Source organism: Podarcis erhardii (genome assembly GCF_964252035.2).
Source record: "Podarcis erhardii genome assembly, chromosome: 3".
Taxonomy (NCBI): Eukaryota; Metazoa; Chordata; class Lepidosauria; order Squamata; family Lacertidae; genus Podarcis; species Podarcis erhardii.
In genome coordinates this window covers 75377976-75392353 of record NC_138507.1, presented here as the reverse complement: position 1 = coordinate 75392353, position 14378 = coordinate 75377976, and the positions used below count along the sequence as shown (strand labels likewise).

At 41.4% G+C, this 14378-nt stretch overlaps 1 protein-coding gene and 2 long non-coding RNA genes across 3 annotated transcripts; 1 reads left to right on the top strand and 2 right to left on the bottom strand.

The window, feature by feature from the left end:
- Positions 1-267: 267 nt before the first annotated feature.
- Positions 268-9579, bottom strand: FAM89A (family with sequence similarity 89 member A). The gene is made up of 2 exons (XM_081855909.1): positions 9156-9579; positions 268-1377 (listed from the first exon to the last, which is right to left on the bottom strand). The coding sequence occupies exons 1-2, from the start codon at positions 9435-9437 to the stop codon at positions 1219-1221; spliced, it is 441 nt and encodes a 146-aa protein (XP_081712035.1). The 5' UTR covers positions 9438-9579; the 3' UTR covers positions 268-1218.
- LOC309338588 lies at positions 5272-8502 on the bottom strand. Its single transcript, XR_014154984.1, has 2 exons — positions 8036-8502; positions 5272-7928 (listed from the first exon to the last, which is right to left on the bottom strand). It is a non-coding gene; the product is annotated as an uncharacterized lncRNA (long non-coding RNA).
- Positions 9580-9792: 213 nt separating the features above from the next.
- Positions 9793-13755, top strand: LOC309338580. Its single transcript, XR_014154971.1, has 3 exons — positions 9793-9887; positions 11088-11242; positions 11663-13755. It is a non-coding gene; the product is annotated as an uncharacterized lncRNA (long non-coding RNA).
- Positions 13756-14378: the final 623 nt, after the last annotated feature.

The following is a 14378-nucleotide window of genomic DNA, read 5'->3' as shown; positions in this document are numbered from 1 at the left end:
ATTTGACAAAAATCGTTCAAAAACCAGAATACTCACTTCTGAGTTTTTTATTGTTTTGATTGATTGTTTGGGAGCCAAATTGTTTGGGAGCCAAGGCGCTTGAGATCCAAGGTACGAATGTACTGGTTTCCTGAAAATTCCTTCATGGAAGCACCCTTTGTGCAAAACCTGACAACATGACTGAGGTGGCAGTTTGTGTTTTATTTGTGAAGGAAGCAGGCTTGGCTGTACTTAGATAATTTTACTTATTTACATACACACACCATGTTTGGTATAAAGTTTAATAAATTACAGGTCAAGCTTGAGTTTTCTGTTACAATAGTATAAAAAAACAAAGCTGCATAGAATAACCTACAAATAATTTGTACACATCCTTTGGATTTATAAGATACAAAGTTCACAGCTCTCTTCCAAGCATTAAGGAGTATAAAATACTGCTGTTGGTCTCAGTTTGTGTGAAATTTATATTACTATTCACTGAATAAGCAATCTAATTACACTTATATAAGCTCACAAAAAGGAAGACCCATTTGCTTTCACTGTATTTGTGTAAAAATATACCAAGTGTTACAAAACTTTAAATTGATTGGATTAAAATAGCTAAAACTTGCATGAGTGAAAAAGTGAACTGATCACTGGGGAAAGAGGGTAAGATTCCTAACATTTGTAAACTTTGGGATGGAAAAGAATATGGTAAGAGGCTTTTAGAAGTGTATCTGAGATTTTTAAAAGTCTATCTAATACAGTACTGGAGAAGGTACATGTTGGTCCTCAATGCTCTGAGTTTTTAACAAGACTTTCTTTAAAAAGTCAAAACATCAGTTCAAAGACCATTCAAATGTTTACAAAATACGTATATAATTATTACTACTAATGTTTTACATGTCAGAACACTCCAGATCTCATTTCTTCCTTGCATGGTCCCAAGCAACAGTTAATAGAAAGTTATTTTCCAACATGTGCAAACTGGAAAGACCCAGTTCACAAATTATACTGACATGGCCTGTCAAACATGCTTGAGGACGTCTTAAAATTTGTCGCACATGGCTTTCCTTAAAGGAGGATTCACACAATGTGTAACTCGGGTTGACAGCATGCCAGAAATAAATGGGCTGCAAAGTAGCAGAGGGTCTTTTCTTCAGCACAAGGCAGGAATGCACTTTAAGTTCCAATTAGACACCGATGATCTCAGCTCTACTCCAGGGAACGGCTGTGTTCTTAGAAATATTCCTCCTCTTCATCAAAAAAGCCATTTTCCAGAGCATATGCACAGTCTGCACTTGATACAGCTTGGCAGGCACCTTTATATTCTTGAATTGACTCATAAAGGGAGTATAGTTGACATAATAATGACATATCTAGCTGCCGGAGACCAACCTTGTAGAAGAGAACACACACACATATTAGTATTTATGGCTTAATTTTACTTCTAAAATGCTGGTGCTTGCACATTTTGCTCCCCACAATGACTGCACTCAGAAGATAAGTATTGTACCTGACAATTACACAATATGAGCAGGATAATTAAATTACGTGGGAGATTCCACCCTGCCGAAGTAAGGAAGAAACAGCTGTGGGGGAAGCTGGAGTATGCAGGAAGCAGCGTGGCGAAACATTCCTGATGCTTAAGTAATGCTACCATGCCCTCTTTAATAGCAGAGGATCTGTAACCATAGGCTGATGCTGCATTAAGGAGAAACCAGATGTGATTAGCACAGACCTGTGCCAGAAGTGGGTCACTGCCAATTTCTTATAAAGTGGGGAAATAAATGTAGTTTAAGGTGCACCTTGGGCTGGTGGGAGAAGGGGGACTGAAACTCCCTCCTTTTTGTTTTTTACTTCCCTGGGGGAAGGTTCTAGTCAGTGTGTCCCTATGGGAGAAAAGCAACTTCATGGGAACAAAAGAATGAATTGAGGAAACATTCAGCGTTCTCTCCCCCCTCCCTCAATATGCTATGAATTCTACTTCATAGGAAATCAACAGAACCCAATTCTGGCAAACTGGTGCAGGGATGACTGCTGTATCAGGCCCAGCTCCACACTCATTTGATTGGTTGGGGGGAGGGGTTGTCTCTAGCCCTTGTAGAATGAAAATGATGAAGCAAAGTGTGTAGGTACCATTCAAAGCAATCGCTTTGTGAGATATAATACTATTCCTGCCTTTCAGTGTTTTTGTTTTTGTTTTTAACCCAGTGCGTGAAACAGAGCTCTGATTGACAAGTGCTCTTGAGAAATTAAGGGTCAATGGGAAAAGACTTCAACATTCATTTTGAAGCCATGTTGGGGTCTTCTCTAGTACTTGTATGACTCAGCTGTTCTCCAGAGACTGTCTAGTTCATTCTGAGGGTGCCTGTTCATCTTCCTTGGTAAATAAGTGGTTGTTGCACAAAGAAAATAATTGAGAAATCCAGGATTTTAGCACAGCTGTGATTGGGCAACAACATGTCTACCCCAAAGCAAAAAGTACCAGCAAAGAAAGGAGTCCATTCTCTTTTGAACTCTAGTTTATTTTTCCCCTGAGTATGCAAACTTTAAAAAATCCTACCAATCCAAATATAAATACAACCCATCATTACCCTATCCATATTGCTTCAGGGGAAGGGTGTGGTGAGGTTGGGAAAGTGTGGGTTATAGCATCCTTGCAAAAAAGTTGTGTTGCTGTGCTGATATTGCCTGGATAGCGGGGAGGCGGAAGATAATACCGCGTGACAACCCTGCAATGTAGTTCAGTGTATTCTAGTCTTGTAAAAGTGTGTGCCTCTGTTTTTACAGAAATGAAGCTGGAGAGGTATAGCAGCAATATGGAAGGTGATTGCTTTTCCACTCTTGGGGGGGGGGAGGAAACAGGGGGATTCTTGAGAGCACTTAAATGAATATATTCATGTCAAAGGATCAACTACTTCTTTTTGCTTAAAAAGAAGAAAAGATGGCTGTTTCACCTTGGCTGGTAATATTGTTGTAGTTTTTACTAGGTATAAATAAATAGCTGTAGCATATGCTCCTAAAAGACACTCCTCCTTTAAAACAATGTACGGTAATCTTTACCCAAGAATAGGCATCTAAACCAAAATAACTGTAAATTTAAAATCTCTTGTGACCCCACCGCCAGCCAGCTGAAACACCATGTCTGGTCTTGTACTGAATGAGGTATTGCTAGCCTAAGATTAATTGATGACAGATATACAGTAACATAAGGGGTTTACAAATCATGGAACATGAGTTCTTTGCATGGTTTAGGGTTAGCATTGAGGGAGAACTGAGCTTTTGTGCCTTTAACAGCTATGTGGCAAGCAATAATTTAACAGGTTATGCCTTTCCTTATATAGAAATCCAGAATTTCCCCATCTCCTTTCCTTACACCCCTCATATCTGTTCTGGGGGTTCCCAAAGCAAATTTGGGGAGTGTGGGGGGGAAAGAAATGGAGAAATATTTGCACTAATGGAAGCAGTCAGCTGGATACCACCCATTCTGTTGGACAGACATGTTATTCCTGTATGGCCCCCGATTTATCTTATGGTCCTCCACCCCACAAAAGAGAATAAAAATTTGCGTATGACACAAAGCATATGCAAATGTATGCCCTCTTTTGCAAGTAAGGCAAAATACATAATCCACATGGGCTCAGAAAATCCTGGGTAGGCGTGTCTGCCCCTTGAAGAACACTCAGTTTGATGCTTGCTTGCTATAACACTTGTGGATGGCAGCCAGCTACTACAACAATTTCATCCTATTTACTCCCAGCTTTTCACACAAGCATTTTAAAAAAGAGCATTCTGCTCCATCAGAATCTGGGTAGTTTAAAGAAAGGACAGGAATGAGAAAATATTATGAAAATGATCTATAGGTGGTACATGACTCCAGTCAAGCTTGCAAAAATTTATCACCTGCCTGATAACAAGTGTTGGAAATGTAAGGAAACTGAAGGAACATTCTTTCACCTTTGGTGGACATGCCCAAAGGTTTCTGGGAAATGATTTATAATGAACTAAAAAAGGTATTTAAATATACCTTTCCTAAGAAACCAGAGGCCTTCCTTCTGGGCATTGTCGGCCAAATGGTGCCAAAGAAAGATAGAACACTTTTTATGTATGTAACAACCGCAGCAAGAATACTTATCGCAAAGTATTGAAAGACACAAGATTTGCCCACTCTGGAAGAATGGCAGATGCAAGTGATAGACTATATGGAATTGGCAGAAATGACTGGCAGAATTCGAGACCTGGGAGAAGAGTCGGTGGAAGAGGATTGGAAGAAGTTCAAAGAATATCTCCAAAAACATTGCAAAATGTTTGAATGTTAAAATGATGTTGGATATAAAGATAATATGGCATCAGTGACATAGTAAAAAGAAATATGTAAAAATGATTTAAGAAAAAAAAGGGTAAGACCAGAGTAAAATTATGTCGAAACTAAACAAAGGATATAAGGGATTAAGTTACAAAGTTACAAAGAATATGCAAGATTGTATTTAAAAAGAAAGGGGAAATAGAAGACATAATAGGTTGGAATGTATAATATTGATTAAGATCTGAAAAAGGGTAAGGAGCTGCTAAATTTGATTGAGTAAAGGGGAACGCAGGAAAGGGAGATGTGAGGAAGTCAGGAAAGAGGGTTATAAAGATAAGAATTAAAAAACTAATTTTTCTTTAATTTTTGTTCTTTTTTACTTTTTTGTTATATGTTTTTATGCTGTGTTATGTTGTTTTTTATTGTATTTTTCTTTGTGGTTTTGTGTGATTGTAATATTTGTTTTACTACATAAAACCAAAATAAATATTTATAAAAAAAAATAAAATAAAGAAAGGACAGGAATGAAGTACAAAGCCAGGTTGTTCTGAACGCTTAAATTCTTGAATTAAATACAGAAACTGCCCAAGGTATAACAAGAGTCTTTGAGCATTTTACAGAACTTCTTTTAGGGCTTACTTCATCATATATTACCTGCCTCCTTCCTTCCTACACAGTAATGGAGAATTGAATGAATGTGGAAGACAAGAATACTTTGTATTATCTGCACTATGCCATAAATGTTCTTTTTAATGTATTTAACTTTTTGGTCCATAGGACTTCTGTTTTTTAGCCATATGCAACTACCTTCGGCTTATACGGGCAGCTTTTCACAAGGACGTTTAGGAAAATAATATGAATATAATCAAACACCTCATATCATTCATTCTTGCCTTTCACACAACTCATGCCAGGCTCCTCCCCCACCCCCCGGGCCCCAAAGTAGAGAAAGAAAAATAGCATAGGCATTGCAGCATCCAAGATCATAGCACATTATTTTATTCTGCCTTTCAAAAATGATATTACTACCAGAAATTAAGCTTGCTTTTCTCCCCTTAAGGTGGATCTAGTGATGACTTCTCATTTGCCCTTCAAAGCAAAACACTCACCTCCCACTAATGGGCAAAACTAACTTGCAAGGCTAGCCGTGTTACAGTTCAACTAGTTATTCATAAGGAAAACAGAAATGAATCATAGGTAAACAACAACTGCAGGTATTTGTGGGGGTGGCAAGATTAAGAATTATAAGTAAAAGTGGGTGAAGGATGAGCAAGACAAATATGCAGGCTAGGTATCATCAGAAAAGCAATCTAAACATTGGGTTTATATCTCTTACCAGAATATACAATTTCATTTTCTATCCAAAAGATACATGTAAGATTTATGGTGGAGGGTGTGATACCATCTAATTATGGTTGTTGTTGTTTTTTACCTTTGAGATATAATCTCAACATTAAATAGAAACCACACAGCCAGGCTCCAGATTCCATAAATACACCTTCTGACTAGCAATGGCATTAGTGAAGTCAGGAATATCTACAGTTTCAAATTGTAGTAGACAAACTTACAGTAATAAGCTATGCACCATGTACTGCAGATGAGAGGGGCGTCAAAATGCCAGTCGGTTTCGTTGCACTAGCTGATGATAAACAGTGGTGATGGGGATTGACACTGGCATAGCACCAGGCTTACGAGGTGCAATTCCACCAGCAGAGTGATAAAAAATGGGCAGTGTGTCAGGAGGAGGAACAACAGGTTTTTCGAAGCTTCCCCAAGCTTGGCTGTGTGTAAATTAAAAACATTCCTACTGAAGCTAATGGAGAGCTAAAATCCACTGCCCCAGCTCTTCTTACTCTGTTTACACACCCACCACCTGGTATTTCCATTCCTCCTACCATGCAAAAGATCTCTTTTCTTTCTCACAAAGGCACTCTTTCCCCATCGGGGGCTGAACGGTTGCCAAGGGGAGGCCAAAGGTTCACCATGCAAAAGTGAGGCTGGGTGATATGCCAGGAATGACCATCCTTCCTGTATGTTTTCCTGTCCAAAGGCTGATCTCCAACCCATCTGCATGGTGCAAGGTCACCTGCAGGGATCCCAGTTATGGGATTTGGACTGGACGCACCAGAGTGGTTCACAGTGATAAGGACACTCTAGTATGTGTTTGCAGCGCTGCATCTTATCTGTGTGGTTGGGCAAGGTGATGTTGATGTTTCACCATCACCACACATAATTTCTTCCTTGTGCAGCGAAGCTGAGGGTGTCATCAGTATGCAACATTGTGATTGGTGGGCACTGTCATGAATGCAAAGAGGACGTGTAAGAGAAGGTGTCTGACTCTAATACTCTGTATTTTAAAGTGATACTTTGCTGTTTTCTGAAGGGAGTTTACAGGATCCTAACATACAGTGCGCTATACGTACACCACATATGGCCCAAGCTAGACAATGCTATGATGCTTTCATGTTCTATTTCCAAGGACCTGGACAGCAGCACTATCCCACAAATACTGCAAAGAGAAAACACCTTTTAATCACATCTTAAAATAGCCAGATTTAGAGTGATGACATGCTGTGCGTATTCATGAGCTGCCATCCTAATTCTACAAAAACTTGTCAACCATTGCAACTTCCTTCCTACAGCAGGAAAAAAAGATAGCTCCAGATTACTTAATCAGGGGTGTGCCAGACAGGCATAGATATCTGCTGCCTTTGGAAGTTTCATGTTACCGATCCAAAGGAAAAGTTTTGCATACCTAATAATTCAGTCATGTTTCACTAAGAGCAATGTTGCTTGTTTAACCTGAAGCTTTTGTCTCATGAAAGGCATATGTGTACCACTTAAAATGGGAAAACCTTTTAGATTGCGGGTTTTGCAAAAGCTTTTCTGGGACAATGAAATAACTCATTCTTAACTTGATTTATAGGTTTGTAAGACAAAAAGCCATGCTTGATATTCAAAATGAATCTAGCCCATATTTTGTTTGCTTACATGATCTACTAGTGTAACAATATTTGAAGCACTTCCGTTTTTAGTCGCATTTAAAAACCAATGTGAATCTGCTGCTGTAAGCAATCTGGTGGACAGCCCAAGTACCAATCCTGTGCAAAGTAAAAGCCCATTAAGCCAATTAACCTACATTTCAGAAGACAAGTCAAAGGTGGGAAAGAAGCAGCGCTTACTAGAAGTCACATTCCAGTTTCTGAAACAGAACAGAACACTTCTGATCCAAATAGTGAATATAAAGAACAGGTGTGTGCTTGTACAATATGCAACTATGACTAGAGCGCAGAATGAAAAATTAGTTCTAACTAAAAGAGAATTTGTAGAGGAACTGAAAGAATGAACAAGATCATTTTTAGAGGAAATAGCTTTTAAGTACTTTATTTTAGAAGGAAACAAAGGACAGAATGAGAAAAGAGTTTTAAAAGGGAAGATAATAGTGACATACTTCAGAAGCTATCAAGGTTTTGTTTTTTTGGTTTGCCAATCTTTTGATTTGAGTTTCTTTTTCTTTTTCTCTCTCACATGAGGAATGTTTCAGTCACAATCCCTAGATAGGTCTTGCATCCATTAACTGCAACTTGGGTAACTATCACAGGCTTAGGCCCAAAAAATTGCACAACTAGCTCTATGCATCCTTTGGGTTTAAACAAAATAAAAAAATTCCTTCCAGTAGCACCTTAAAGACCAACTGAGTTAGTTCTAGGTATGAGCTTTCGTGTGCATGCACACTTCTTCAGATACCTTTGGGTTTGTCATTCTAGAATGGCAGCCCCCACCCCACCCCCCTTTACCTCCTGGCAATTCTCCATTTGAACTCCTCAGTTTCACAACTGTTCAAAGGGTAAATAAATAAGTATAAAAAAATTCACAGGGTCTGCCCAAGGTCTACAGCACAGCTAAGGTAGCCATAGTGATTAATAAGCAAAACAGCTTCCAGTTTCCACCTTTATCGCTTTTAAATCTATCTAAAAATAGATTTTATCCCTTAAAAATGTGTATATACGGCCTTTCGGACCTAAGAGGGAGCCCCAAATGCAATTTACAAGAATGAAAAACTCTACAACTAAAAACAGTATTAAAGTAAAAAGAAGAGAGCAAAAAAAATGAGTCTGCAACAGGTAAACACTAAGGGCTTGGTGGAAAACTGTCTTACTGCACAATCCTAACCATAACTCCCCAGAATTGAATGGTGCTTACTGATGGGCATAGCCAGGATTGGGGGGGGGGGGGGACAGGACTTTCGTTGGGGGGGGGAGGCAGAACCTCAGTTCTTTATTTTTGTTGACTGGGGGCAGCTGCCGCCCCAGCCACACCCAGTGCTTTTTTCTAAAAAAAATGTTTAGGGGTACTGTACTCTCATTTTCCTACTCATATTGAAATACTGCCCCTCAATGAGGCCAAACTTAGATTCACAAAATGTTTAGGGGTATGCGTACCCCTGCGTACCCCCAGGAAAAAAAGGCACTGGCCACACCCATGTGCTTACTCACAGGCAAGGGGACTTAGGACTTGCCCCCTCAGCAGCCCACCTAAAAGAGGCCAATCTCACTTCCTTTGGGAAGCAGATCCAGCATTTGCCTTTTTTTGCGCAAGGAGCTGGCATGAAAACTCGCACCCTGCCTGCCACAAACAAAAGGTTTCCTTTCCACCGTGTGCATCGTACCGGCATGCGCGCGAGGGGAGCAGAAATCGCCAACAGCCTCCCGGCGCCGGAATTGAACTCTGCACGCGCTCAGAGGCGACCTTCTCGAGCCAGGTCCCGGGACTCAAAGCTGAGCAGTTTTAAAAAGGGGGTGGGGCGGAAGACTTGCACCAAGCACAAACACGCAAAAAAAAGAAGCAAAAACTGGCGGGTGCTCACCATCTCTTTCCGCAGCAAGGCCAAAGCGGCGTCCAGGTTGGGAGGCTTGGGCGGCCGCGGGGATCCCCTTCCCCCTCCGCCGCCTCCGCTGCGGCTCAGCTCGTCCTGGATGCGGGACTTCTGCGCGTAGAGCCGCTCCAGGTCCCGCCAGCGCCCGCCTGCTCCGCCCGGGCCGACCCCGCTCGAAGAAGAATTCAACAAGCCGCTCAGGCTCTTGGGCAGGGGAGGCAAGCCAGACCCGCCGCCGCCGCCGCCGCCTCCGGGCAGCCCCGACCCACTCATGGCACCCGGCGGGGCAAGGCGGCCAGCCGCTCCCCTCAGCCCAGCTGAGCTAAGTCTGCCGCGAAAGAAAACAAGAGCCGCCTCCGCCTCCTTCCCTCGCAGAGAAAGGCTCTCTTCTGTTCGGCTCCGCTCGGGGCCCGCCTCCCTTCTGCCGGCCCCGCTCGGCCCGCCCTCGCAACAGGGACAGGCCGTGAAAGGGAGAAAGAGGCGGGCTCAGGGCGGGCCCGAGAAGGAGGGAAGAAGGCACAATAGACGCAAAATGGTACCCGAAAACACTTCGGGGAGTGCGCGGCGGCGGCGGCGGCGGCCGGGAGGGGTTCGCTCTCTTCAGCTAGTCATAAAGCGGAAGAGAGAGGAAGAAGGGGGGTTATTCGGAGCTGCTGAGAAGGAATAGCTTAGCAAGAGAGTGCAGTTTAAAAAAAGAAGGGGGGAAAGGCAGTTTGGTCCAAGGTAAATTAAGAGCTGTCGTAAATAAGGCAGTGTGGTCTAAGGCAGTGGCTCCAAACCTTTTTTTGGCCATGCCCCACCTAAGCATCTCTAAAATCCTGATACTCCCCGCGACATATAATTCTTATTATTCAAAAAGTGAACTTCTGTTCACGTGGAGGAAGGCTAAAAGGCCATTAACTGTTAATAACTCATTCTCGAATTGCCCCCCTATAAAATCAAATTGCACCCCTGTGGGGCGTGTGCCCCACGTTGGGAACCAGGGTCTGAGGTAAATTAAGAGCTGTGAGGGCGGGGAATGTGAATGTGAAACGTTTTCTTATTATTATTTGTTACGTTTCAACAAGGTGTTTATTGCTTGGGGAAAAAAACCACGGTAAGGACAAAATAAAATATAGGCCAGGCAGGTCCGAAGTAAAAGATGAGGGAAAGGGGGGGGGGTTGAAATATCTAAGGCAACCTTCACACCCTCAAGATAATTTGGGCTAGAAACACTCATCTCATCCAGCTACATCTTCAGGGCATCAGGTTGGGGAAGATTAATCTCTAAGGTGTTATCCTGCGCAAGGATAGCAGGTCTTTCTCTTCATCGGAGGGGTATGCAACACTGATAAAAAATTTCTTCAGTTGGGCATATCCGAGGTAAATCAAAAGGGGATGAGGTGGGGAGGAATATAACTTACATGTAATGGTACCAAAAACACATGAAGGTGATAAGTGAGTAGCTACTTTCCTTTAGCAAGGATTCCTTTAGAAGTTGGGATTGGGGGAGGAGGGGGGAAGAAATAAAATAAAACAGGTGTTGCCTGTGTGCATATGGGTAATGTTATATATGCATTATGCCTTGAGTATTGATGTGTGAATAAATAAGCAATACATTAACAACTAATATAAATAATCAAACAAAGCAAACAAATAATGCTAAATAAATGAATGGTGCTGGGAGAAAGGGGATTATTCCAAGTTGACTATTCCATTAGAAGGGAGTGTTTGAAGCAGGGCATTCTGTGGGTAAGAAAATTAAGTATGTTGCCTTTGACAAAGCAACATGCAAGGCTCCAACTAAAATTGTAGAAGAGAAGCAATTAGGTACATCTGCTTCAGGGAAATAAACGGGCAAGTGTGACTCTGAATCTTTTTATGCACATTTAGCATTCAGTTGTAAGTATGTGAAGCAGGACCCAACTTTCTTTTCTTTTAAAGATACCATGTTGCATCATCTTTCTACCACATGGACACTGTCACATTTGCTGACTAATCCCACAATTAGGATGTGAGAAACTTCCTGATAAATTAGACTGAGCCATGCCATTGTTCTACTAGCCAAGGACTGCCTAATTTGGCAGCAGCTATCCAAGGTAAGACAAGTGAAAATATCTGTATACTGTATTATTTTAAGTAGTTGAATGTGGTACCATGTCATCCAAGTTTAAATTGTTAACGTTTGGCCCTGTTTTGCTACTTGAGATTCCCCAGCCTGTTTGAAAGCAGCAAATGTTTAGTAAACATGGGAAACTTTTCTGAAATAAAAAGGTATTAAGAAAAGATCTAAACAGAAAATGAAAGGGAGGTAGTAAATCTTTATGAAGGCTTTCCACTATTTTGGCATCACCACTGAAAAAGCTTTTTAAATTGTTAGCTGAAATTGTTTTTAATTTGCTGTGTTGCTTTAAAATCTGCTGTATTTACTCATTATTTTTTAATTTTAAATGTAAACTGTAATATGATAAAAATCAAAAATTACATTTTACTTTATCTAACAAATAATTTTGGATTAGGTCACTGAAAGCAATCCCAGAGACAACAGTGTCAATGTTCAGTCACAGGAAACAAAGGAAACAGGATTTCAATGACACATTTGGAGCCCAGATGTTTTGGCACATGAAATAGATAAAAGTTCAGGAAACTGTTTTCTAGGCTAAGTAAAATATGCATGCAGCAGCATAGTACTTTCATAACTGGGCATTTCAGTGTACCTAAATGAGCAGCTAGATTGAATGGATATTGTGAAATAAATAGTGAAGAAAATGGAAAGAATATGCAAGATAATAGAAAAAAGTGAAGGTGAAGCCAAGTTTATTGTTTGATGTTTGTGTCTCATCCCAAGGTGAGATATGTTAGCAATTTCCTCAGATTTTCTGGAGGCAAAATGCTTTATGCAAACCATTTCCAAATAGTTCCTTCCCTGTGCCACCACTATTCTAAGCATGACTCTAGCCTATTTTATCTATTCCATCTTTAACTATATTCATCAATGCTACATCTGCATTGACAGAGTGCCCCACCATTATATCTGAGGCTTTGTGCAGCTGTATCTGTCATCTAGTGTTGTGCAGGCATAGTGGGGCTTCCAATATATCACATTACCTCTCATCTAGTATAAGAAGTATAGGACTGCATCCATAGTGCATCAAATGAGCATGTGGATTGGCTGTTAATATAAATACATCTGTATTACCATTTTTGGTCCAAGACATAACCTTGATGCAACCTATGTAATTCTATGTGTTGTGTTCATTCCTACAACTCCTACTGCTTCAGAGCAGAAAAATAAGAACTGCCCACAAAGCAACTGAGTTCTCCCATTCCCTTCAGAGCTTTAAACTAAATCCTGAGAGTGATGGAGACGATATTACAGATGACAGGGAAGCACCTGATACTGGGGATAATAGCTTCATTGATGCACAGGAAACTGAGGCAGTGCTACAGAAACCTGATAAATGGCAAGAAACTACAAGAAGGAAACAGCTGGAGGGAATGACTCGTTGTTTCGGTTTCTACCAATGCACAGAGTATGGGAAACAAGCAGGACAAATTTGAGCTCTCAATAAAGTATGGCAAATATGACCTAATAGGCATTACTGGAATGTAGAAATGGTAAGGTATATATCAGAACAAACAGACCAAACAGGAAGGGAGGAGGAGTAGCATTATATGTAAAGGATGTGTACACTTGTGAAGAGATCCACGACTTGGAGCTTGGAAGGCAAATTGTGGTTGTATGGGTAACATTTGTAGGAGAAGGAAACTACACTAGCCTTACTCTGGGTGTCTGCTATAAACCTCCAAGCCAGACTGAAGCCTTCCTGGAGCAGATTACCTAACATTCAAAAAGGAGAGATATAGTAGTTTGGGAGACTTCAACTACCCCATATCTGTTGGAACACAAACTATGCCAAGAATTCTTCCATTGCCTCACTGACAATTTCATTTCCCAAAAGGTGGAAGAAGCGACAAGGGAATAATCTATCTTGGACCTGGTCCTCACCAACAGGGGAGAACTAATTGATAAAGTGGAAGTACTAGGAATCTTGGGAGGAAGTAATCATGTGCTACTGGGTTTCATTATACAAGGGCAGGGGAAAGCTGAGTGCAGTCAGACATTGTCATGGACTGGCTGGATGCAGAGAAGTAATGGGAGGTACTAGCTGGGGAACTCCCAAGGGAACCTCCAGGCAAAGAAAGCTCAGAGCCAGGGGATTGGTGGTTGGACAACAATGAGAAGAGAAGACTGGGAGGAGAAGGTGTCAGAAGCTGAAGAGGTAACAGGGTTTAGTGAACAGGAGGAGGCTCTGGCAGAGTGCAGTTATGACTTCTGATGTAGAAGCAAAGGGGAGGTCAAAAGGCTGACTGGAGGCAGGCTGCTGAATAAGCAAGAGTATCTCCCCTTCCTGCTGTGACCCCCCCCCCATCTCCCAAAACACACAGAGAAATGAAGAGAGCAAAGCAAAGAGAGGCAAGATGCCAGAGCCTTAGGCTGCTGGGGAAGGAACCTGGAGAGGAACCTTAGAAAGACCTACTGGGAAGAGTTGCTGTGATCACTACGCCTGCACTGTTTTAGTTTCTTTCAATAAAGAGTTAACTTCACTGACACCAGTGGTTTTTTTATTGCCGATCTCTGATTCTGGCTCATGACAGCCATGTACTCTGGAGATATGATAGCCATCTTCAAATATTTGAAGGGCTGTCACATGGAAGATGAAGCAAGCTTGTTTTCTCCTGCTCCAGAGGCTAGGATCCTAACCAATGACTTCAAGTTAAAAGAAAGGCGATTCCGACTAAACATCAGGAAGAACTTTTTTATGGTAAAAGCTGTTCAATAGTAGAATGGACTCCCTCGGAAGGTGGTGGACATTCGTTGCAGGTTTTTAAGCAGAAGTTGGATAGCCATCTGTCATCGATGCTTTAGCATTGCAGGGGGTTGGACTAGATGACTTTCCAGATCCCTTCTAACTCTACAGTTCTATGATTCTATAATGTAGTATAATTTCTGTCCAGACATCATTACCCTCTCCATTTCCGCAGTCTCACTTCACACAAATGAAAGTCACTGGCAGATGCAGGGAAGTGCTCAAGATAACTGTCAGGAAACAGGACATTGTTTACAGAGTAGGAGCAGGATAATTCAGCACATTTTCTGAGGAAGTCCTGGCTTCTAAGGTGCATTTCTACCCTAAGAGTGTTTATGTTATCAATGCAAGCACAACAGTTCTT